The 24,362-nt window shown below is 48.5% G+C and overlaps 1 protein-coding gene across 1 annotated transcript in view; it reads right to left on the reverse strand.

Moving 5' to 3' along the window:
• The window catches only part of DISP2 (dispatched RND transporter family member 2), a 136,320-nt gene extending 126,460 nt beyond the window's left edge, over nt 1-9,860 (reverse strand). Inside the window, exon 1 of the mRNA XM_073566725.1 lies at nt 9,817-9,860. Coding sequence (XP_073422826.1) covers nt 9,817-9,845 — 29 coding nt within the window. The 5' untranslated portion in view covers nt 9,846-9,860. The remainder of the gene's footprint in view (nt 1-9,816) is intronic.
• Nucleotides 9,861-24,362: the final 14,502 nt, after the last annotated feature.

Below are 24,362 nucleotides of genomic sequence, written 5' to 3' on the forward strand. Positions count from 1 at the left end.
TAGAGAGCAGACAAAAGCCCAGAAGAGCCTTCTAAGTGTGGATTCAAGCTTCAGGAGCCAAAATGTGAGTATTCTTCAACATAATGTCTGTGTGTCCTGTACAATTTTATAATGTACTAATGTTTAATTTGTTTTCATTTCAGCCTGTCTTCTTCTGGATCGGTCTATCCACCATCTCGGCAAGAACTGGCCCAAGCTGATCGTGAGGTGAAGATGTTGCTGCCTTTGGGTAAGTTTAGCTGTATCTAGAAATGTGTTTTAATTTTTTAATTCTTTACAGACATCGGACACGGGCAGTGAAGATGGAGTGCAGGAGCGGTCAGAGCGGGAACGGTCTGAGCGGGAGCAGTCTGAGCGGGAGGATTCAGAGCGGGAGCAGCGGAGTCAAGTCGTGACGAGGAGACGCAATGTGAGTATATAATGTGCCTTTTTTTTTCCCTGTTTTTATTTTCATCTTTTATCTTGCTTCTTCTCTGTTTCTTTTTCTATCTTTTTCATTCAAAATTACAAACATTCTAATAAATTTCGTTTTTTCTAGGTTCCACAACGGGATGACGAAGAAGTCTATATCGACAACGAGCACCTGATCCACCTCGTTGAGGAGTGTATCCCGTTGTGGGACAGCCGTGACCAGCAGTACAAAGACACAGTGGTGACCCGGCAGCTCTGGAATGAGGTGGCCGCAGTGATGATGGATGGCTGGGACAGTGCCTCTGCAGCTTCCAAAAGGGCGTTCAGTAAGTATAAAGATGCTCTGTGATACTGCATTAATTTTTTGTCCTGATGGTGCTGGTGTTTTTTTGGCAAGATATATTCTTGCATTAAAAACACCAATGCCATGTGGCACACTGTGATTGATTTTGGTCTTCAACTGCTGCATTGATTGATGGTCCTCATGGTGCTGGTGCTTTTTTGGCAAGATATATTCTTGCACTGAAAACACCAATGCCATGTGGCACACTGTGATTAATTTTGGTCTTCAACTGCTGCATTGATTTATGGTCCTGATGGTGCTGGTGTTTTTTTGGCAAGATATATTCTTGCATTGAAAACACCAATGCCATGTGGCACACTGTGATTGATTTTGGTCTTCAACTGCCGCATTCATTGATGGTCCTGATGTTTTTTTTTGGCAAGATATATACTTGCATTAAAAACACCAATGCCATGTGGCACACTGTGATTGATTTTGGTCTTCAACTGCCGCATTGCTTGATGGTCCTCATGGTGCTGGTGCTTTTTGGCAAGATATATTCTTGCATTGAAAACACCAATGCCATGTGGCACACTGTGATTGATTTTGGTCTTCAACTGCTGCATTGATTTATGGTCCTGATGGTGCTGGTGTTTTTTTGGCAAGATATATTCCTGCATTGAAAACACCAATGCCATGTGGCACACTGTGATTGATTTTGGTCTTCAACTGCTGCATTGATTTATGGTCCTAATGGTACTGGTGTTTTTTTGGCAAGATATATTCTTGCATTAAAAACACCAATGCCATGTGGCACACTGTGATTGACTTTGGTCTTCAACTGCTGCATTGATTTATGGTCCTAATGGTGCTGGTGTTTTTTTGGCAAGATATATTCTTGCATTAAAAACACCAATACCATGTGGCACACTGTGATTGACTTTGGTCTTCAACTGCTGCATTGATTTATGGTCCTAATGGTACTGGTGTTTTTTTGGCAAGATATATTCTTGCATTAAAAACACCAATGCCATGTGGCACACTGTGATTGACTTTGGTCTTCAACTGCTGCATTGATTTATGGTCCTGATGGTGCTGGCGTTTTTTTGGCAAGATATATTCTTGCATTAAAAACACCAATGCCATGTGGCACACTGTGATTGATTTTGGTCTTCAACTGCCACATTGATTGATGGTCCTCATGATGCTGGTGCTTTTTTGGCAAGATATGTTGCAGTGAAAAGTTCAATCTGTATTGTGTGCTGATATTTAAGTTGCCTTAAGTGCATGTTATAATTTTTTTTTCCCAATAGTGAACAAAATACGCACACGTTGGCGCTCGATGAAGGACCGCTTCCACACTGATGTTCTGCTGAGGGACAGGTTCGGAGTGGTTCAGCGGCAAGGCGCAGAAGAAAGTACCGCTACTATCGAGAGTTGGCTTTCCTGAGACCGGTCCTTGCCAGCAGAGCGCAAGTATTTTTTTTTTGTTTTGTTATTACTATGTGCTTTTCAATTCAACAGGTGATGCTTCTTGTAAATACATGTTACTAATGTTTTCCCTTTCTTTCCACAGCACTTGGAGCAGCACCCTGCAACCTGCCCCGTGAGCGGTTCTTCATCGATCGACCTCGGACCCGTCCCAGCCATCCGACAGCCAGGAAGCATCTTGCAGGTCAGCAACACAGACAGCTGGTGACCAGGAAGCTGGTCCATCAGGTGTTCCCCTGTCCCAGGTCTCTGTCACTGGTTATGCGGGCACTACCCGCCAGCGACAGAGGGCCTTGGACAGGCCTGTCTTGCCCGAGTTCATGCTCTTTAGCGAGGCCTTTAAGGGCAGCCTCAAGGCGCTGTCCGCCAGAATGGAAAGCGGTTTTTCGCTGATGGAACGTGGTTTTAACCACATGGAACACCGCTTCCACTCAGTCGACCAGCGCCTTGACCGTCTGGAGGCCGACCTCAACAGACCGGCGCACCATTTTTTCAGTAAAATTGAACAGGGCATGGCGGAACACCTTAGTCCTGAGCAACAGCTGAGTGTGTTACAGGCCTGCAACACTGCTTACTTGCAGGCTATGCAGCAGAATCGGTATGTTCAGCAGTCAGTGGTGTCATTTCCAACAGTTACACCGCTGACTCGCTTTACCACACTACCAACTTCTGCTGCATACCACTGCATGGCGACCTGCATTCCCAGCGAAGCCGGACACCACTACACCACCCTAAGTCTGAGTGCTGCTGGACACTCCTCCGCCACCACCACTATGGCAAGCGCTGCTCCTGTATGGAGCACCACCACCGCCAAAGCACCACCAGCTTGAAGCCAAACCACCACAGAACCTGCTTGGGCCACTGACACCACCAGTCAACACCAAAGGAGCACTCCTCAGCAACAGAGCACCGCCAGCACTCCTCAGCAACAGAGCACTCCAGCACTCCTAAGCAACAGAGCACTGCCAGCACTCCTAAGCAACAGAGCACCGCCAGCACTCCTAAGCAACAGAGCACCGCCAGCACTCATCAGCAAAAGAGCACCGGCAGCACTCCTCATCTAAGGAGCATCGGCAGCACTCCGCATCAAAGGAGCACCACCACCACTCCTCATCAAAGGAGCACCACCACCACTCCTCATCGAAAGATAACCGCCACCAATTCTCCTCCTCGGAGTCCCCAAAGAACTTTGCCTGAGATCCCAGACAGGCAGCCTCCTGCTCGGAGCACCGACCCAACTTTCTCCCCTTCTAGGAGCACCGCCACTGCCACTTCCAGCAGCACCGCCACCACCACCACAGAGCAGCAAAGTGGGGATCCGCATTCCCTTTTTTACAGGGCAACGCCACAGTCCACCATCACCAGGCGGTCAACAAAAGTAAGGCGTTCACAGGCTGCCAGTCGGTCCGGGCAGGATATTCCTGCGCCAAAGGAAAAGGAAAAAAAAAAAACTTTGTTCGTCCATCCACCCTCTCCTCCTAATGTCTCTCAACATGCCTCCTTATCCATTCCAGAGCTCCCTTCCCCCAGTACTTTCATCGCCCCTTCTCCTAGAACCCCTTCCTCAACCTCCAGTCGTTCCTCGTCTCTCCACACACCCAAAGTATCCCAAACTTCCCCCAAAGGTCATTCCTAATATTTTTTTTGTTTGTTTGTTTGTTACAAAATAAATGTGCACTTGTGCTTTCACAAAATCTGGATTGGTTGCTGTGTCTATCGCCAACTACACACACTGCGCCGTACACACACTGCGCCGTACACTTAGCATTTTTGCCACCAGATATCTCCATTACTGACATGTTTCTTGTGTCAGTCTTGGAGATATGTGTTGTCAACGCAACAAATCTACATGACTTGTCTTTTCCACAGCAATCTCTACATTCTTGTAATATTGCACGGTTCCCCAACTCAAGTCCTCATGGGCCACCAACAGATCATGTTGTATGGAATCCTCTTTTTATTTCATTACAACTTGATCTGTTGGTGGACCTTGAGGAGTGGAGTTGGGGAACCCTGGTGGATCCAGTCTGTGCAATATACAAGAATGTAGAGACTGCTGTGGAAAAGACAAATCATATAGATTGGTTTAAAAAAAAACAAACAATCTACATGACTTGTCTTTTCCACAGCAATCTCTACATTCTTGTAATATTGCACGGTTCCCCAACTCCAGTCCTCATGGGCCACCAACAGATCATGTTGTATGGAATCCTCTTTTTATTTCATTACAAAAGGATCTGTTGGTGGACCTTGAGGACTGAAGTTGGAGAACCTTGAGTATTAGTGAATTCATGATGCACAAAACACAGCATCATAAATTCACTGATTCACCTGGCTACTTGCTAATGGTATTGGGAGTGTAAAAACAGAGAATGCACTCAGTACAGGTATCAAAACAGTTTTTTTTATTAACATACCAACAACACGCAATAACATTTTTTTACAACATTTGCTCTTGCCATTCCACCCGTCCTTCATCTGAGTTGAAGTAGGCCGCAAATTGGTTCCTCATTTGGCCAACTTCAACGGATGACCTGAGAGGGTGCTGTGTCAATTCTGGCAAAGGATTAGGAGCAACATCATCAAGATCAAAGTTCAGGTGCTCTCGAGAAATTACAACATTATGTAGAACAACACAGGCCTTGACCACCTCATCCACTGTTTCCAGTTTAAGATTAATAGCTGTGCCAAGAATGCGCCATCTGGATACAAGTATACCAAAAGCACACACTACTGTTCTCCTGGCCCTGGTCAGCCTGTAATTAAAAATTCTTTTTTGTAGGTCCAAGTCCTGGCTGGAGTAGGGTACGCTTCATCACCAACCATTACAAATGGCTGTGGCGGACCTTCGGTGTTGGGAAGAGGACGTGGCATGGGGAAATCGAAGTTGTTGACATACAACCTCCTGCCCATGTCCGATGTCTAAAAAGCCTGGGAGTCATTCCCACAGCCAAATGCTCCAATGTCCACTGCAATAAACTTACAGTCTGCATCCGCAATGGCCATCAGTACAGTAGAAAAGTACTTTTTGTAGTTATAGAACTCAGAGCCAGTTCTTTTGGGCTTGATAATCCGGATATGTTTCCCATCCACCGCTCCTAAACAGTTTGGGAAATTGCATACAGTCCAGAATCTTTCGGCGATTTCCAACCACTTTGCTGCAGTGGGCATCGGCATGAATTCGGGACAAAGAACGTTCCAGAGAGCCCGGCAGGTGTCCGCTACAATTCCAGACAACGTGGAGATTCCAATCCGGTACTGGAAGTGCAGTGACTAGAGGGTCTCTCCAGTAGCCAGGAATCTGTAACACAAAGAAAACAATAATTAATATTTGTATACGTAATTTTTTTACACATGTTTAATTAAAAAACCCCCCCAAAAAATAAATTCTGCAGCCTTTGGTTCAATACATGCCATGAAAAAATTACCGCAGCTTTTATTAGTTAACGACATGGCAGAACTGTAATTCTGCAAGATTTGGAAGAGTACATGTCACAACCAAGAAAAATCAGCAGCCATTGGTTTATGAAAACTACGTACCTTCATAAACCAAGGTTCAAGAGTAATCGCACGCCGGAGCTGTGTGTCCTGTCTCCGGATGACTTCTTTTACCTGACCAAGCAAATAGTGAAAGGTTTCTTGGGTCATCCGGGTATAATCTGCAAATTTCTCCGGGTTTGCCTGGAGCTCGCTGTAAAGGGTGTGGTACGCTCCACGGCTCTCCCGGAGTTCAATAATGGGATGTATCCACATACGCCGCTGCTGCCGTCTTCGCTACCTTTCTCCCTCTGTTCATGGCAAGCAACGGCATAAGCCTGAGCCATCCTCATGTCCAGATCCAAGTCAAAGTAAAAGCTCTTCCAGCGCAGATCCATGTTTCTCAAGTCAAATGCAAGCAAATGTGAAGAATTCAGCTGTAAAAAGGGGCTATATAAAGAATTTCCATAAGACACGCCCACTGCTTTTCCATTGCTTGAGTGTGTTGCAAGAATTTTCCAAGGATTTTTTCTCTAGTTTATTGCGCATAAAAAATGCAAACGCATGAAAAACGCTTAAAAACGCTGCGATTTTTTGTCGTTATGCGCACATTAATGCTACAAAAAAACGCAGCATTTACAAGTGTTTGTATGCACTTTTCACATGCGTTTCATGTGCGCTCCTACCGCAGCGCAAAAAAAACGCTAGTGTGAAACTAGCCTTACACTGACATTCCTCCTTCTTCCCTTTTGGATTTACCTCGTATGGCAGACAGCTGTAGCCTTCTATCTCCTTTGGCTCACACGTCGCTGTTGTGCCTCCGAGTCTTAGATGGGAATAGAGCATTTACAGCTTCCTATTCGTCTGGTTTCTGTTGCAGGACCGTCAGTATCCATACAACCTTGGAGACCAGGCTCCAGAACATGCACTCCAGCTTTGAATGAGCTCTCAACTCCGCTCAGTCTCCCAGCTTCTCTCTCCACGCCTACACACTTCGTCCTCCTCACACTAACTGACCAAATTTCCCCTTCCTGGCCCCCAGAGAGCAGCTCTTCCCCCAGTTTTGGTTCAGAGCTCCCTCAGCTGGCCTGGAGTGGGAACTGTGTTACATGCTATGGTTAACTGCCAGAGAGACCCTTCATTGCTTCCAAGCCTGACATCAGCCTCCCTGGAGGAAGGCAATGCCAGTGTGGCGACCATACTCCTGGGGGCGCCACACTTAGCCAGAACCACCCTAGAATGGGTCCCCTTTCTGCAGATAATACTGCCAAGGTGCTCACATAATACCACCATATTGTTCACACATGATACCGCCATATAGTTCACATATAATACCGCCATATAGTTCACACATGATACCGCCATATAGATCACACATAATACCGCCATATAGTTAGCAAGCACGGCCGAAAAAAGACATTTGTCCATCCAGTTCAGCCTATATTCCATCAGAATAAATCCCCAGATCTACGTTCTTCTGAAGAACCTAATAACTGTAAGATACAATATTGTTACGCTCCAGGAAGACATCCAGGCCTCTCTTAAACCCTTCGACTGAGTTCGCCATCACCACCTCCTCAGGCAAGGAATTCCAGATTCTCACTGCCCTAACAATAAAGAATCCTCTTCTATGTTGGTGGAAAAACCTTCTCTCCACCAGATGCAGAGAATGACACCTTGTGACCGTCACCTTCCTTGGTATAAACAGATCCTCAGAGAGATATTTGTATTGTCCACTTATATACTTATACATGGTTATTAGATCGCCCCTCAGTCGTCTTTTTTCTAGACTGAATAATCCTAATTTTGCTAATCTCTCTGGGTATTTTAGTTTCCCTATCCTCTTTATTAATTTTGTTGCCCTCCTTTTATACTCGCTCTAGTTCACATATAATACTGCCATACAGTTCACACACAATACCGTCATATAGATCACACACAATACCACCATATAGATCACACATAAAACCACCATATAGATCACACATATTACTGCCACATACATCACACAATAAAGACTAGATACATACAGAAGCAGAGTCCCCAGCAGCACAGAGTATTTTAGGTGAGGAGTGCACTGATCTTGTGGGAGCTCAAAGACTAGCTACATACAGAGTGTCCCCAGCAGCACAGAGTATTTCAGGAGAGGAGTGCGCTGATCATGGGGGAGCTCAAAGACTAGTGTTAGGTGTCAGGTTCCAGGCGCTGCACTGCAGGAATCCCAAGCTTTGCCGTCGACAGTCTCCCATTGCTCAGCAGACTCCTCGATCCCAGCGTTCTGCTCACACCAGCATTGTGGGCTCAGTTGCTGCTGCCACCTCTGGTCCAGTTATGGCAATGCAGCCTGGCCAGCAGCAAAAGACTCCAGAGTCCAAGTCCTTCCTTTGGACCACTGAGCATGCTCGTGGGACGATCTCCCATTGGGGATTGGGAGTCACATGCTCAGGTCCTTGTCCTGCTCACATTGGATCTTCAGGAGGGTCCCGGAAGGACGTCGCTATAAAAGGTTCGCATGGCCGCCCCGCCATGATAGACTCTGAGGCTATAGTGTATGTGTGATGACGGATGTATGAGCCTGGTGATTGACTCATTAAGATTCCCCCTCCTTGGATATTACGCATGAGTTAGGGTTAGGAATCAGAGTCAGCACCGTTGTTCTGACACTGCTTAGCGCCAAAGTGTAACTACTCATCACTCTCTAGCGCCCTGGGGCGTCGGCCAGTACAGGCCTCTTGAACCACTGCTACCGCAGCGTCCGCCAGAGTAGTGCCGTTTGCCGCATGTACGCTTTCCAGCTCAGTTGTCAGGCTGGTTAGTGGTGTCCGTCAGGACGGACATTGCACCCGCTCAGAGCGGTGGTTCACATTGCTGTGATCTGTGATTTTAACAGGTCTCATTTATTTGCCGGCTGGTGCGAACTCCGTGGGGTTAAAGGAGTTCGTCCCTGCAAGCACCGAGTCAGTGGTTACCTGCCAGTGTCTGGCTTCCTCCTACGCACTTCTCTCCTCATTGCTTAGCTGCAGTTTGTCACCTCTGCACGGTGGGCCCTGGGCTGCGAACGCACTTCATATCTTATTCCATCTTTATTATTTGGTGTGTTCCGCCAGCACGTAACATTATCATAGCGCCAGGGTCTGGCTAGCAATGACGGACGAGCAGCGCCTGCAACGATATGTCCAGCAGCTGGAGGCAGGGCCGGCGTTATGGGCAGGCAGACCAGGCAGTTGCCTAGGGCCCCCCCCGCTCCTCCAGGGGTCCCCAGCCAGCCACACATCACACAGCCGCTATGGGGCCCCTGTGAGGCAGGGGGGCCCACCTGCCCCAAGCGCCGACTCCCGCCGCCGCTGCACTGAAGGAGGCAGTGATGGAGGAGAGAGCGTCAGCTTATGCTCCCTCTCCCATCATTCCCAGCTCTGCCTCTGACACAGCGGGGGCGCGATGACATCATCGCGCTCTCACTGTGTGCCAGACAGAGCAGGAGACAGGAGCAGCCAGCAGCGCAGGCCCCAGAAGAAGGTGAGGAGTGTGTTGTTTATTTTTTTTATAAATCAGTGTGAGTACTGGACTGTGGGGCCACTCTGGGGGACTATATACCATGCTGGGCTGTATTATACCATGCTGGGGGGGGCTATATACCATGCTGGGCTATATTACACCATTCTGGGGGGCTATATACCATGCTCGGCTGTATCATGCCATGCTGGGGAGGCTATATACCATGCTGGGCTGTATTATACCATGCTGGGGGGGGCTATATACCATGCTGGGCTGTATTACACCATTCTGGGGGGCTATATACCAGGCTGGTGTATTATACCATTCTGGGGGGCTATATACCATTCTCGACTGTACTGTATTATACCATGCTGGGCTGTATTACACCATTCTGGGGGGGCTATATACCAGGCTGGGCTGTATTATACCATTCTTGGGGGGCTAAATACCATGCTCGCCTGTATTATACCATGCTGGGCTGTATTACACCATTCTGGGGGGCTATATTCCAGGCTGGGCTGTGTTATACCATTCTGGGGGGGCTATATACCAGGCTAGTGTCATGTCTGCCCTGTCTGTTTTCTCTCAAGAACTCCTGGAACGATGCGCATATCTTGTCTGCTATGCTGCATGTTCCCTAGAGCAGTGTGCACACTCACCTCATGTCTGAGCTGCAGGATGCCTGCATTTCTGCTCTGCCTTCTGTGATCTTCTTATCATGTCTAGAATCCCTGGTCATGTGTCCCTGCCTGGATCCTGCACTGTCTGGTTCTGCAATCATCTCGTCATGTCTGAAACGCTGATCATGTGACGTTTCCTAAAGATCCTGCACTGTCTGGTCCTGCAATCATCTCGTCATGTCTGGAACGCTGATCATGTGACCTTTCCTAGGATCTTGCACCGTCTGGTTTGGTAATCATCTCGTCATGCCTAGAACTCTGATCATGTGACCTGTCTAGGTTTCAGCACTGATTCTGCAGTCGTCTTGTCATGTCTGGAACTCCGATCATGTGACTACGCTCTGTTATCCTGTGGATCTGAACCCGGACGTGCTCCCCTGGTCCTGACCTGGAAGAGGATGTGCTATGCCCTATATCAGGCCGCCCCTTCCCATGCTCAGGGCCTGAGTATTGTGTGATGTCCCTGTATGGCTGCTTGGTCTGTGGGGCGCGCCCTCTATTCTGTGCCCTTGCACTCTGCTCTGTCGTGCGGCTCTGCACACGCTCCGTGCTTGTATTCCGTCTCTGGTCTCATGTCTTGTCTAGTGTTTGTCCTTCGTGCCATGTTCTGTCCCTGCTCTGCTTTGCCTTGTAGTCCTTGTTTGCTCTGCTTCTGTTCCGTGTTTCTGTCCTCGTGTCATGTCTTGCTCTGCTTTGTGGCTACAGGTACCCTGCCTCTGTCTCTGTCCCTGGCGTGCCTCTCTGCATGCGCAGGACTCTGCCTCGCCTGTCCCTGGCGTGCCTCTCTGCACGTGCAGGACTCTGCCTCGCCTGTCCCTGGCGTGCCTCTCTGCACCCGCAGGACTCTGCCTCGCCTGTCCCTGGCGTGTCTCTACACGTGCAGGCCTCGCTCTGTATCCTATAAATCCTACACAAACCACGGAGATATAATCCACAAGAAATGTATAAATATAATAAAAATATATTTTATTGTTACAAATACATAAAAACGCACGTCGGGGCTGCTCTGTCTTGTGCCGCGCTCACCTGCAGTTACTATATGGGTATGATATTAACTTTTTGTATTGTGTTCTATTTAAATCATTGTTTGGAGTGTGTTAGCGCTGTTTTCTCTATATGGTGTCCTGTGCATTATGCATATATAATATCGTTATGATACGAACCTGTGCACTATGCATATATAATATCGTTATGATATGAATATTTTGGCAGTAGAGAGATTCATCGCTTCATATATATTCATTACCCAACCTGCTATATAGGGTGTTGTTAGCGGTTACCACATGTGAGCCTTGTATGAGCAATTTTGTCATTTGTCTGTATTTTGTACTAGTCTTTATGTATTTGTAACAATAAAATATATTTTTATTATATTTATACACTTCTTGTGGATTATATCTCCGTGGTTTGTGTAGGATTTATAGTATAGTGGAGTTTCCTGAGTCATTTTAATGTCCAAAATGAAGGTTTGTTACCTATATTAGAAATGGATATGTATCGGTGGTTTATATTATCTCGCTCTGTGTCCTGTGTAGTCCCAAGGTCCTTCCTTGGCCCGGCTCTGGGCTTAGGCCTACGCTCCGCTGCTAGACTGTCCCTGTCCCTGGCATGCTCTTTGCATGCGCAGGTCTCTGCCTCGTTCTTTGTATTGTCCCTGATGTTTCGTGCGCCCTTGCACTTTTTGCACCAGGCTTTGCCGTACTGTCTGTACGCGTCTCTGTCCTGTCTTTGCCTAGCCCTGCCTTGTGGCTCAGTGCCTCTGTGCACGTGTCTGGTCGCCTGTGCCTAACTGGTGTGCCTCAGCCGTGCCGCCTCTAGCCGTGCTCGCCTGTGTGCCCCAGCCGTGCCCCGTCCAGTGCTATAGTGGTCTGGCTGCATGGCCCCGCAGCGGTGCTGCCTCTAGTCATGCCCGCTTGCAACTGCCATCGTCGGTACCACCTGCCGCTGCTCCCAGCCGTGGTCTCTGTGCTCCCTTGCACTCACGCTGGTTCTCGCACTGTGCCTTTTCGTGCTACTCTTGCACAAAGCCTTTGTCTCCTTTTGCTCCTTTCTGTACCCTAGTTTGCCTGCCGGATTCCATAACCTGCCGACCGCTGCCAGAGGTCCAGACCTAGATGACTGCAGCCTGATGTCCGGAGCTGATGTCCGTAGCCTGATACCTGGACCCTGTCAGTCGATGCCAGCATTTGGATTCCAATGCCACCGTACTCTGTGCCTCTCCCTGGCATGCCCCTTGGCATGCGCAGGCCACCGTCCTGTGAACCTGACCCGTCCCTGGCATGCCCCCTGGCATGCGCAGGCCACCGTCCTGTGAACCTGACCCATCCCTGGCATGCTTCTTGGCATGCGCAGATCTCTGTCCTGTGAACCTGATCCTGGCGTGTCCATTGACACGCACCATGTCACTAACTCTCGTTTCCTTGCATGGAACCCTGGCTAACTTCTGGATGTCCGGATCCTGCCGATCACCCTCTGAGCTACAGACCCTGATGCCCTGGTTGATCGTGGACTGTTGTCCGGAGTCCTATGTCCGTGTGCCATCTGCACGTTCTATGCCTGGACCTTGGCGTGCCATTGCACGCATCCTGTTTCATGAACTCTGTGTGTTCACGTTTGCTCCTGTTGCACCCTGAAGAGTTCCACAAGTCTTGGACCTCGGCGTGCTCTTGCACGCACTTTGCCTTATGTTCTGTGTGTCCACGTTTTGCACCTGTTGTACCTGAGGTCTTCCTTAATGAAGTTTCTTTGAATTAATGACTCGTCTTGCCTTGTCTTGTTTCCCTGAGCCGACCGTCTGGTCCAGCTGCCGTGGTGGCTCACCCCCTTGGTCTTGCCCCTGACACTCCCTGTATAGGGGGTGGTTCTCTCTAGGTCAGCTCGCCCTAGGTGGGTGGGTGCCACGGCCTAGAGGGTCCACTCTTTCTAAGAAGAACGACTCAGCGTAAGCTGACACTCGTCACAGCTGGGCTGTATTATACCATTCTGGGGGGGCTATATACCATGCTGGGCTGTATTATACCATTCTGGGGGTCTATATACCATGCTGGACTGTATTATACCATGCTGGGCTGTATTATACCATTCTGGGGGGCTATATACCATGCTGGGCTGTATTATACCATGGTGGGTTGTATACCATGCTGGGCTGTATTATACCATTCTGGGGGCTATACACCATGCTGGGCTGTATTATACCATGGTGGGCTGTATACCATGCTGGGCTGTATTATACAGCCCACCATGGTATACAGTCTGTATACCATGGTGGGCTGTATTATACCATGGTGGGCTGGGCCGTATACCATGTGGTTCTGGGCTATATACTATGCGGCTGTTATATACCATGGGGGTACATTTTACATTATATTCTATAGGGGGAGGCTGTGTTATATAATATGGGGGGGCTACATTATATTCTATGGGGGTTACATTATATTCTGTGGAGTTGCTGCATTATACTCTAGGGTAGCTGCATTATTCTCTAAGGGGTGGCTGCATTATACTATAAGAGGGGGGCTGCATTATATTCTATGGGGGTTACATTATATTGTATGGCGGGGCTGCATTATACTCTGTGGGGTGGCTGCATTATGCTCTTCTGGGTGCCTGTATTATACTATATGTGGGCTGTATCGAGGACTATGGGGAATACATTATATGAAGAACTATGGGGTGCATTATGCTATGGGAAGTGAATTGTACTACATAGGTGACTATGGCGGTGCATTATACTATATAGATGACTGAGCAGTGTATTTTAATATATGGAGGGCTATGAGGAGTGTATTATACTATATGGAGGACTGAGGAGTGTATTATACTATATGGAAGACTATGGGGCAGATTATATTATATGGAGGACTATGGGGTGTAAACTGTAGATGTGCTGCTGATAACATGATACTGTATGGTGATCTGTTAGGGTGTGTGCACACGTTGCGGATTAGTCTGCGGCTTTTTCTGCAGAGAATCCATATCTCTTGGCAGAAACCGCAGGGTAAAACACTTGCATTTTTCCTGCGGATTCCTAGCATGTGTACAGTGGATTTGATGCAGGTTCTAGTGCGGTTTGGCAGTGCGGATGAAAGAGTGATTGATTTGTATGTCCCGGAATGTACACTACAGCTGCAGTTACGCAAAAAAGAAGTAACGTGCTGTGGAAAATAAACCGCAGCAAATCTGCACGGAATTTTCTGCAGCATGTGCACGGCGGATTTGCTTTTCAATAGGTTTACATGGTGCTGTAAACCGCATGGAAACTGCTGCGGATCCGCAGGACCAAATCCGCTGCGGATCCGCAACAAAAACCGCAACGTGTGCACACCCTTAGTGATCCATTAGTGGTCGTTCTGTTCCCATCATTCTTTCTCAGATGGTGGAAAGAGGCCGGAAAACAAGTATTGAACGACTTCTTCAATTTTGTCGATCATTTAGCAGCCTGAACTCAGCGCATGTAAATACAATCGAAATGATTCTGTGTTATGTGCAATATGTTTGGGGCCCCATTTTAAACTTTGCCTAAAACCGACCCTGGCTGGAGGGCAGCTTGTCAGCTCTCGAGAGCTCAGCCTCAGCTGCGGACATCACTGCAGTTGCCGTCCAGGCAGAGGCTGTCTCCCGCGCCTCCACGTCCATTCCTGCCCCGACGTTGTCCCGTCTCCCGTTGCCCAACAAGTTCTCAGGCAACAGCGCCTCCTGTAGGGGCTTCGTGAGCCAGTGCTCTATCCAGCTTGAGCTACTGGCCACGCGATTCCCCTCAGAACGGGCTAAGGTGGGGTTCATCATCTCCCTTCTTTCGGGCAGGGCTCTGGAATTGTGGCCCCGTGGTACTGAGTGCCGCCCAATTCCTGACATCCCTGAAACAGGTCTTTCTGGGGCCACGGGTCACACACGACACCTCTCTTCAGTTGTTGACATTAACACAGGGTTCCTTCTCGGTCAGCCATTATGACATCCGCTTTCGGACACTGGCTTCCGAGCTGGAAAGGCCTGATAAGGTGCTCATTCCTGTGTTCTGGAGAGGTTTGGCGGAGCATGTCAAGGATGCTCTAGCGACCAGGGAGGTTCCCGTTAGTCTGGAGGAGCTTATTACCATCTCCACCCGCATAGATCTCCGTTTTACAGAGCGCGGGTTGGAGCGCTCTCAGTCCAGACGGAGGGTTAGGTTGGCTCCCGCCTTCTCTAAACCTCTGGAACCACCCGATCTGGGAGTAATGCCTTCGGAGGCCATGGACGTGTCTCGCCAGGTGCGAATCTCCACACTCTGTTTCCAGTGTCTACAGCCTGGTCACCTGGCCAACAGGTGCCCTCAGCGGTCGGGAAACGACCGCGTCTAGTGGTAGTTGGAGGAGGCCTACTAGACACTGGAACTTTCTCCTCCAAACTGTCCTTGAGAGGGATGTTAGAGAGCGGTGCTTCCACCTGGGAGGTAGAGGTCTGCGTGGGCTCCGGGGCGGAGGGAAACTTTATGTCCTCGGCCTTCGCCCAATGGCACACAGTTCCTTTGGTGCTACTTCCTCATCCCGTGACCATTAGGGTGGTGAACGGTTCGACCTTACCATCTCAAATTACAAATCAGACAGCTCCCCTTAGGCTCTCGCTCTCGTCGTCCCACCATGAGACGTCCCTTCTCATTATGCCCGAGGGCATCGACCAGGTTCTCCTAGGAGTTCCCTGGTTGCGTTGCCACTCTCCCCATATAGAGTGGTCCTCGGGGAGTATACCGGGCTGGAGCAATAGGGTAGGTGTGTGAGGAAGTGCATTCAGGTAGCCTCCACCGAGGTCCCCGCGGATCTCTCCGCAGTACGCGGACATGTTCTCTAAAAAATCTGCAGAGACTCTTCTGCCCCATCGTCCCTACGACTGTCCTATATACCTTTTGCCAGGCGCGGAGCCTCCTCGAGGTCGCGTGTATCCCTTGTATCTCCCAGAGACGGAGGCCATGTCACAATACATCAGGGAGAACCTGGCTAGGGGGTTTATTAGGAAGTCGGTGTCACCAGCGGGTCGGGATTCTTCGTATAGAAGAAGAGTGGAGAGCTGCGCCCTTGTATTGATTACAGGGGTCTTAACGCCATAACCGTCAAAAACAAGTACGCTCTTCCCCTGATATCTGAGCTGTTTGACAGGCTGCGTGGGGCACGGATCTTCACTAAGTTAGATCTAGGGGGGGCTTACAACCTGATACGCCTTCGTGAGGGGGACGAGTGGAAGACGGCCTTTAATACCAGGGATGGCACTATGAGTATCTGGTCATGCCCTTCGGCCTCTGTAATGCACGAGCCGTCTTCCAGGACTTCGTGAATGATGTCTTTTGGGATATGCTCTCCACCTCGGTGGTGGTCTATCTGGACGACATCCTTATCTTCTCTCCAGATTTGGCCTCTCACCGGAGAGACGTCTGCAAGGTCTTCGACCGCTTCGCCAAGTTGGAGAAGTGTCAGTTTGAGCAGAAGTCTTTGCCTTTCCTGGGCTATATCATCTTGGCCCAGGGGTTGGCTATGGATCCTGCCAAATTGCAGGTGGTAATGGACTGGCAAGAACCCCACTCTCAAAGCGGTGCAGCGTTTTTTGCGGTTCGTTAATTACTACCGCCAGTTCATTCCCCACTTCTCTACCTTGGTGGCTCCCTTGGTCGCCCTCACCAAAAAAGGAGCCAATCCCAAGGTTTGGTCGGAACAAGTCTCCGAGGCCTTCTCTGCCCTTAAGACTCATTTTGCTGGCGCTCCTATCCTCCATCGTCCCGATGTGGATAAACCCTTTATCCTAGAGGTAGATGCCTCGTCCGTCAGTGCAGGAGCGGTCCTTGTCCAGAAGGATGCCCAAGGTCGGAAGCACCCCTGCTTCTTTTTCTCTAGGACCTTTTCACCGGCGGAGAGAAACTACTCCATCGGGGACAGGGAGCAGCTGGCAATGAAGTTGGCCTTCTCTGTTATGAATGGGAAACCGAGGAGGAAAAAGACAATAAGCTAAGTCTCAGAAAACCAGAGAAGTTGGTAACTATGCAGATTCCTGAACTTACCCGCACAACTAGCAGCAGTCGTGGAGCGTTCCTGCGTTTGTCCCAGACGTAACAACCGGAGAACTATATAAGCCTAAGGCAGGAAAAGAGGAAAACTAACTGCCCCAGAGCAGACCCCAAAGGAAAGACAGAGCCCCACATGTATTGACGGTGAAACAAGATGAAAATACAAAGGCAGAAAAATAGGATGAGCAAACGATGGGGCCCCGCTAACTAAAAAGGACAGAAAAGGAAAGACACTGTCTGCAATCTGCCCAAAAAACCTGCAAAAATATTGTCCAACACTTCTGATAGCAAAATTAACCCTGAAGTTACTAGACTTCTAAACCTATATCAGCACTCTGAAATATTCTGAGACAGAGCAAAAAAGAGGCCAATCTAATAAGGGACAAAAAGCAGATTGGCAAATACTGATTAATAGGAGTGGAATTTCAGCCTAGCCCCAGCAGGGGCAGGCTGATTACACAAAAAACTGAATTGACCAACAAGAGCAAGTGTGAACATTAGCAAAAAACAAACTTAACTTGAGAAGACTGGAAGAGAGCTGAAGTCCAGGACCTGAGAAGCAGACTGAATCACCAGCACCCGGATAGGGCGTCGGCTGTTGTGAGTTCATTTTCCCCTTCGTCACTGAGGTCTGGTGAACTCCCTATTCTGGTAAAGGAAGGTAATGAGCCTGATTATCAGGCACCTGAGCCTAATGAGGATGACTGGCTGAGTGGAGTCACGGACTGGATATAAGGCTGCCGACGCCCTTCTGCCCTGCGGGTGATTTCTCTGTGGACTTCTAGGACACCAGTCTGATTCCTGCTCCTCTAAAGCTAAGTTTTCTGTTTTGCCTGCTAGCATTTTTGTTTTGTTTTTTGTTTTCCTTGCTTTTCTGTATTATGCCATTCCCTGCTGGGGTGAGCTGAATCTCCTTCAGGTTCAGGGGTCTGCAATCCGATAGCTGCCAACTTCTCTGGTTTTCTGGACTTAGCTAGCATTTCTGTTTTTGCCTCCTACGGTGACTCAATCATAACAGAATCACCCGCCATACCGCAGATCCTAGGGTACTCAATAGCAGGAAAGAATTGTGTTTAAAAAAAAAAAAAAAAGGTGTGTGTATATTCTTTCCTCTATATCTCTGAGGCCGTAGGGGGAATTTTTTTTTCTCTCTCAATGGAGATAAAGCAATTGTCTGATTGTGTGGAGCTGCTCGCTGCGGAAGTGCGGGGAATTTCCGCGTACCTTGCTCGTTCGCATGCTGTTGAACAAAGATCCCTACACCTGATGTATTTTTTGGGGATCGATCTAAATTTTTGAGTTTCAAAAATAATTGTAAATTATTTTTTGCCTTGAAGCCTAACTCGTCAGGGAGATCCGCGCAGCAGGTTAAAATTGTCATCTCTTTGCTGCGTGGCGATCCCCAGGATTGGGCGTTTTCTTTGAAACCAGATGATCCTATTCTGACTAATGTGAACGCATTCTTTCAAGCTTTGGGGTTGTTGTATGACGAACCTAATGCTATTGATCAGGCTGAAAAGACCCTGTTGGCATTGAACCAGGGTCGAGATTCTGCAGAGTTGTACTGTCAAAAGTTCCGAAAGTGGGCGGTCCTTACTACCTGGAATGATAATGCCTTGGCTGCTCTCTTTCGGAAGGGTTTGTCAGAAGCCATAAAAGATACTATGGTGGGATTTCCTGTTCTCTCTGGTCTGGACGATTCTATGTCATTAGCCATTCAGGTTGATCGGCGTTTACGTGAACGCAGGATTGCACAAGAGGTGTTGCCACCGGTTGAACAGACGTCTGAACCTATGCAATGTGATAGTTTTGTCTAAGACGCAACGTCAGGAGTTCAGAAGGCGTAATAAGCTGTGTTTTTTCTGTGGAGATGCCTCGCATATTATTTCTGTTTGTCCTAAACGAGAGAAACGCTTTGCACACACGTTTTCTGTTGGTGGTGTTCAACCTAAGTTTCTTCTGGCAATTACTCTGATCTGCTCCCTGTCCACATTTTCCGCCAAGGCTTTTGTGGATTCGGGAGCAGCGTTAAACCTTATGGACTTGGATTTTGCTAAACGTTATGGATTTCCGATGACACCTCTGCAGATGCCTATCCCTTTGAGGGGGATTGATGCTACTCCTTTGGCTAAAAATAAACCTCAGTTTTGGACCCAGGTGGTCATGCGGGTCGCCCCAGACCATCAAGAAAATTGCAGATTTTTGGTATTACATGGTCTGCATGATGCCGTTGTTCTGGGGTTTCCCTGGTTGCAAATTCATAATCCAGTTTTGGATTGGAAATCTGTGTCTGTGGTGAGTTGGGGTTGTCGGTGTGCCTTTAGTGAGGCTCCGGTTTTTTCCACCTCTCCTCAGTCACATGATGTTCCTGACTATTTGGCGGACTTTTATGATGTATTTAGTGAGAATGAGTCTGCGTCCTTGCCTCCTCATAGGAGTTGTGACTGTGCAATTGAACTAAGCCCGGGGTGTAAATTTCCCAAGGGTCGGCTCTTCAATTTATCTGTACCCGAGCATGAGGCTATGCGGTCCTATATTAAGGAGGCGTTGGAGAAGGGTCATATTAGACCATCCTCTTCACCCTTAGGTGCCGGGGTTTTTTTTTGTGGCCAAAAAGGATGGTTCTTTAAGGCCTTGTATTGATTATCGTGCCCTCAATAAAATTACTATTAAATATCAGTATCCGTTACCCCTGATTTCGGATCTATTCTCTAGAGTTAGAGGTGCTTGCTGGTTTACCAAGCTTGACCTCAGGGGGGCGTATAATCTTATCCGCATTAAGCAGGGGGATGAATGGAAGACGGCGTTTAATACTCCGGAGGGACATTTTGAGAACCTGGTGATGCCTTTTGGGCTCACTAATGCCCCTTCTGTCTTCCAGTGCTTCATGAACGATATTTTCCGAGACTTTGTCGATAAATTTTTGATTATCTATCTGGATGATATTTTGATCTTCTCCAAGGATTGGGATTCTCATGTGGACTGTGTTCCGGATCTTGAGGGAGAATTCCCTGTATGTCAAAGGATCGAAATGCCTTTTTGGAGTACAGAGGATTTCATTTTTGGGATTTATTTTGTCTCCGTCAACTATTGAAATGGACCCGGCCAAGGTACAGGCCATTTATGATTGGGTTCAGCCCACTTCTTTGAAGGCCCTCCAGAAGTTTTTGGGTTTTGCTAATTTTTATCGGAAATTTATAGCAAAATTTTCTAGTATTGCCAAGCCATTGACTGATCTGACTAAGAAGGGTGCTGATGTGTTGAATTGGTCTCCTGAGGCTGTTGCTTCCTTTCAGGAGCTGAAGCAAAGATATACCTCCGCCCCGGTTTTGCGGCAACCTGATGTCTCACTCCCGTTCCAGGTAGAGGTGGATGCTTCTGAGATTGGTGAAGGAGCTGTTTTGTCCCAAAAGGATCCTGTAACATCTAAAATGAATCCCTGTGCTTTCTTTTCCCGAAAGTTCTCTCCATCTGAACGTAACTATGATGTGGGGAATCGGGAACTGTTGGCCATGAAATGGGCATTTGAGGAGTGGAGACATTGGTTGGAGGGAGCTAAACATCAAGTTGTGGTCCTCACTGACCACAAGAATTTGATTTACCTAGAGTCGGCTAAACGCTTGAACCCTAGACAGGCTAGGTGGGCCTTGTTTTTTACACGTTTTGATTTTGTGGTCTCTTTTCTTCCTAGAACTAAGAATGTCAAGGCAAACGCCCTCTCTAGGAGTTTCTTTGCTGATTCTCCTGTGGTGACCAAGCCTGCTACAATCTTAGGCGAAGGGGTAGTTCTTTCTGCCATCTCGCCCGATTTGAGACTTGCTCTGCAAGAGTTCCAGGAGGACAAACCTGAGCGTTGTCCCAGTGGAAAGTTGTATGTTCCTGACCAGTGGAAGAAGAGAGTGATGTCTGAAGTTCATTGCTCTGCATTGGCTGGTCATCCAGGTATTTTTGGTACTAGAGATCTGGTGAGTCGCTCTTTTTGGTGGCCCACTTTGTCTCATGATGTCAGGAATTTTGTGCAGTCCTGTGGGACTTGCTCCCGGTCTAAATCTTGTTCTCGCTCTAGTGGGTTGTTGATGCCTTTGCCGGTCCCCAGGAGGCCATGGACCCATATTTCAATGGATTTCATCTCTGATATGCCGGTCTCTCAAAGAATGACTGTTATTTGGGTGATTTGTGATAGGTTCTCTAAGATGGTTCATCTTGTACCACTCCCTAAGTTGCCATCTTCCTTTGAGTTGGTGCCCCTGTTTTTGCAACAGGTGGTTTGCTTACACGGGATTCCTGAGAACATTGTATCTGACAGAGGAGTTCAGTTTGTGTCTAGATTTTGGAGGACTTTCTGTTCCAAGCTGGGAATTCAGTTGTCCTTCTCCTCTGCTTTTCACCCTCAGACCAATGGGCAGACAGAGAGAACAAACCAGACCTTGGAGTCGTATTTGAGATATTTTATTTCCGCTGATCAGGATGATTGGGTTTCATTTTTGCCCTTGGCCGAATTTGCTTTAAATAATAGAGCTAGTTCTGCCACTTTGATGTCACCTTTTTTTTTGTAACTTTGGGTTTCATCCTCTATTTTCTTCAGGGCAGGTGGAGCCTTCTGCCTGCCCAGGTGTTGACACTGTGGTGGAGAGAATGCACCAGATCTGGGACCAAGTGGTGGATAAGTTATCTCTCTCCCAGGAAAAGGCCCGGCGGTTTTCCAATCGACATAGGACCATTGGTCCCCAGTTTAAGATTGGTGATATGGTGTGGTTATCATCAAAAAATATTGCTATGAAGGTGGCTTCTCCTAAGTTTAAGCCTAGATTTATTGGACCTTACAAGATTTTGGAGATTATTAATCCGGTCTCTTTTCGTTTGGCTCTTCCTGTCACATTTAAAATCCATAATGTGTTCCATAAGTCCTTGTTGAAGAGGTTTGTTGAACCAGTTGTTCCTGGGGTGGCACCTCCAGACCCTGTATTGGTTGAAGGTAACATGGAATATGAGGTAGAGAAAATACTGGATTCTTGTCTGGCTAGACGGAGACTCCAGTATTTGGTTAAGTGGAAGGGTTATGGTCAGGAGGATAATTCCTGGGTCTCTGCCTCTGATATTCATGCCAAAAGATTGGTGCGTGCATTTCATCGGGCTCACCCTGATCGCCCTGGTGGCGTGGTTGAGGGTTCGGTGACCCCTCCTCAAGGGGGAGGTACTGTTGTGAGTTCATTTTCCCCTTCGTCACTGAGGTCTGGTGAACTCCCTATTCTGGTAAAGGAAGGTAATGAGCCTGATTATCAGGCACCTGAGCCTAATGAGGATGACTGGCTGAGTGGAGTCACGGACTGGATATAAGGCTGCCGACGCCCTTCTGCCCTGCAGGTGATTTCTCTGTGGACTTCTAGGACACCAGTCTGATTCCTGCTCCTCTAAAGCTAAGTTTTCTGTTTTGCCTGTTAGCATTTTTGTTTTGTTTTTTGTTTTCCTTGCTTTTCTGTATTCTGCCATTCCCTGCTGGGGTGAGCTGAATCTCCTTTTGCCTGTAGCTCTGTCTTCAGAATATTCCTGAGTACTGACTAGCTTTTTTGAAGCCTAGCGTCTTCAGGGCCTTTTTTACTGTCAGTCTGTTGGCTCTTATTTTCATAGGGTTTTTCACGGATTGCAGACAGCAGCCTTCCTGTCCTTTTCTATCTAGTTAGCTTGGGCCCCGTCTTTGCTCAGTCTATCTTTCTGTCTGTGTTAGTATTTTCATCTTGCTTCACCGTCATTATATGTTGGGGGCTGCCTATTGCTTTGGGGTCTGCTCTGGGGCAGTTTAGATTTCCCCTTTCTTTCTTTAGGCCTATTTAATTCTCCGGCTGTGATCGAGGGGTCTAGGGCATCGTAGGAACCCCCCACGGCTACTGTTAGTTGTGTTGATAGGTTCAGGGGTCTGCAATCCGATAGCTGCCAACTTCTCTGGTAGCATTTCTGTTTTTGCCTCCTACGGTGACTCAATCATAACAGTCGGCTGTCTTATATCCAGTCTGATACTCCAGAGATCCAATCGTTATCTTCCTCATCAGGTGGCAGATCACTACCACTTAAACCAACAGCACTACCTCCTGTCACCACCAGAGGGAGAATGGAAGGGGAACTCTCAACTGGTGGAGCAGAAAATGAGTTCATGACACTTCTCCGAGTGGAGACATCTCCTGGAGGGAGCCCGATTTCCCTTTCAGGTGTACACCGACCATAAAAACCTGGTGTACTTACAAACAGCCCAGCGGCTGAACTCTCGCCAAGCCAGGTGGTCACTTTTCTTCTCCCGTTTCCACTTCACCCTGCACTATCTGTGAGAAGAACGTCCAGGCAGATGCCCTCTCTCGCTCGGTGGTGTCAGCGAAGGAGGAGGCTGAGCCTCGGCTAATCGTCCCCTCCGAGAGATTGAGGACCGTGGCTCCGGTTGCCCTTGAGTCAGTGCCAAGAGGTAAGACCTTTGTTCCCCCCCGCCTGCAGCCAGAGGTTCTCTCGTGGGCTCACGTGTCTAGGGTGGGCGGTCATTTTGGAACGAGGCGGACCACGGAACTCCTGGCAAGGACTTATAGGTGGCCGCATATGGCTCGGGACGTGGGAGAGTACATTCGGGCATGCGTCTTCTGCACCCAGAGCAGGTCCTCTAGGCAGAGACTGGCTGGGCTACTTTACCCCTTGCCGGTGGCAGACAGACCTTGGGAGATGGTCGGCATGGATTTTGAGGTCGGCCTGCCCAAATCCAGCGGCAGCACGGTCTTCTGGGTGGTCACCAATCATTTTTCTAAAATGGTGCATCTGGTGTCACTCGCCCGGCAGCCTTCTGCTCGAGGCCTAGCTGCGTTGTTCATAAAGCACGTATTTCATTTGTACGGTATGCCCGACAAGACAGTGATCAGGGTCCCCAGTTCGCGTCTCGGTTTTGGAGGGAGCTCTGCAGTCTGCTCAGTATTGAGCTAAATTTGTCTTCCGCCTATCACCCTGAGACGAACGGGTTGGTTGAGAGAGCTAACCAAACCCTGGTCACATACCTGCGACATTTTGTCTAGGCCAGTCAGGATGACTGGGCATCCTTACTACCATGGGCAGAATTTGCCCTGAATAACGCAGTAGCTGATTCCACCGGTCAGACCCCGTTCCTCTTTAACTAAAGCCAGCATCCGCGCGTCCCTGTCCCGATGCCAGTGTCATCCACTGATTCCAGGGTGGCAGACTGGGCAGTGGAGGCTCGCGACATTTGGGACTGCACTCAGGATGCCATCCGGGTCTCCAAGGAGAGAATGAGGCCGTTTGCCGACACGCACCGGTGTCCCGCTCCGACTTTTGCCCCTGGCGACTAGGTGTGGCTTTCTGCCCATAATATCAGGCTGTGGGTCGAGTCCAACAAGTTTGCGCCACGCTACATTGGTCCCTTCAAGGTCCTAGAGCAGATCAATCCTGTGGTTTATCGCCTGGCCCTTCCTCCTCACTTGGCCATCTCTAACACCTTTCACGTGTCCCTCCT

The sequence above is a fragment of the Dendrobates tinctorius genome, unplaced genomic scaffold, assembly GCF_039654945.1.
Source record: "Dendrobates tinctorius isolate UK_male_01 unplaced genomic scaffold, ASM3965494v1 ptg000019l, whole genome shotgun sequence".
NCBI classification, from domain to species: Eukaryota; Metazoa; Chordata; class Amphibia; order Anura; family Dendrobatidae; genus Dendrobates; species Dendrobates tinctorius.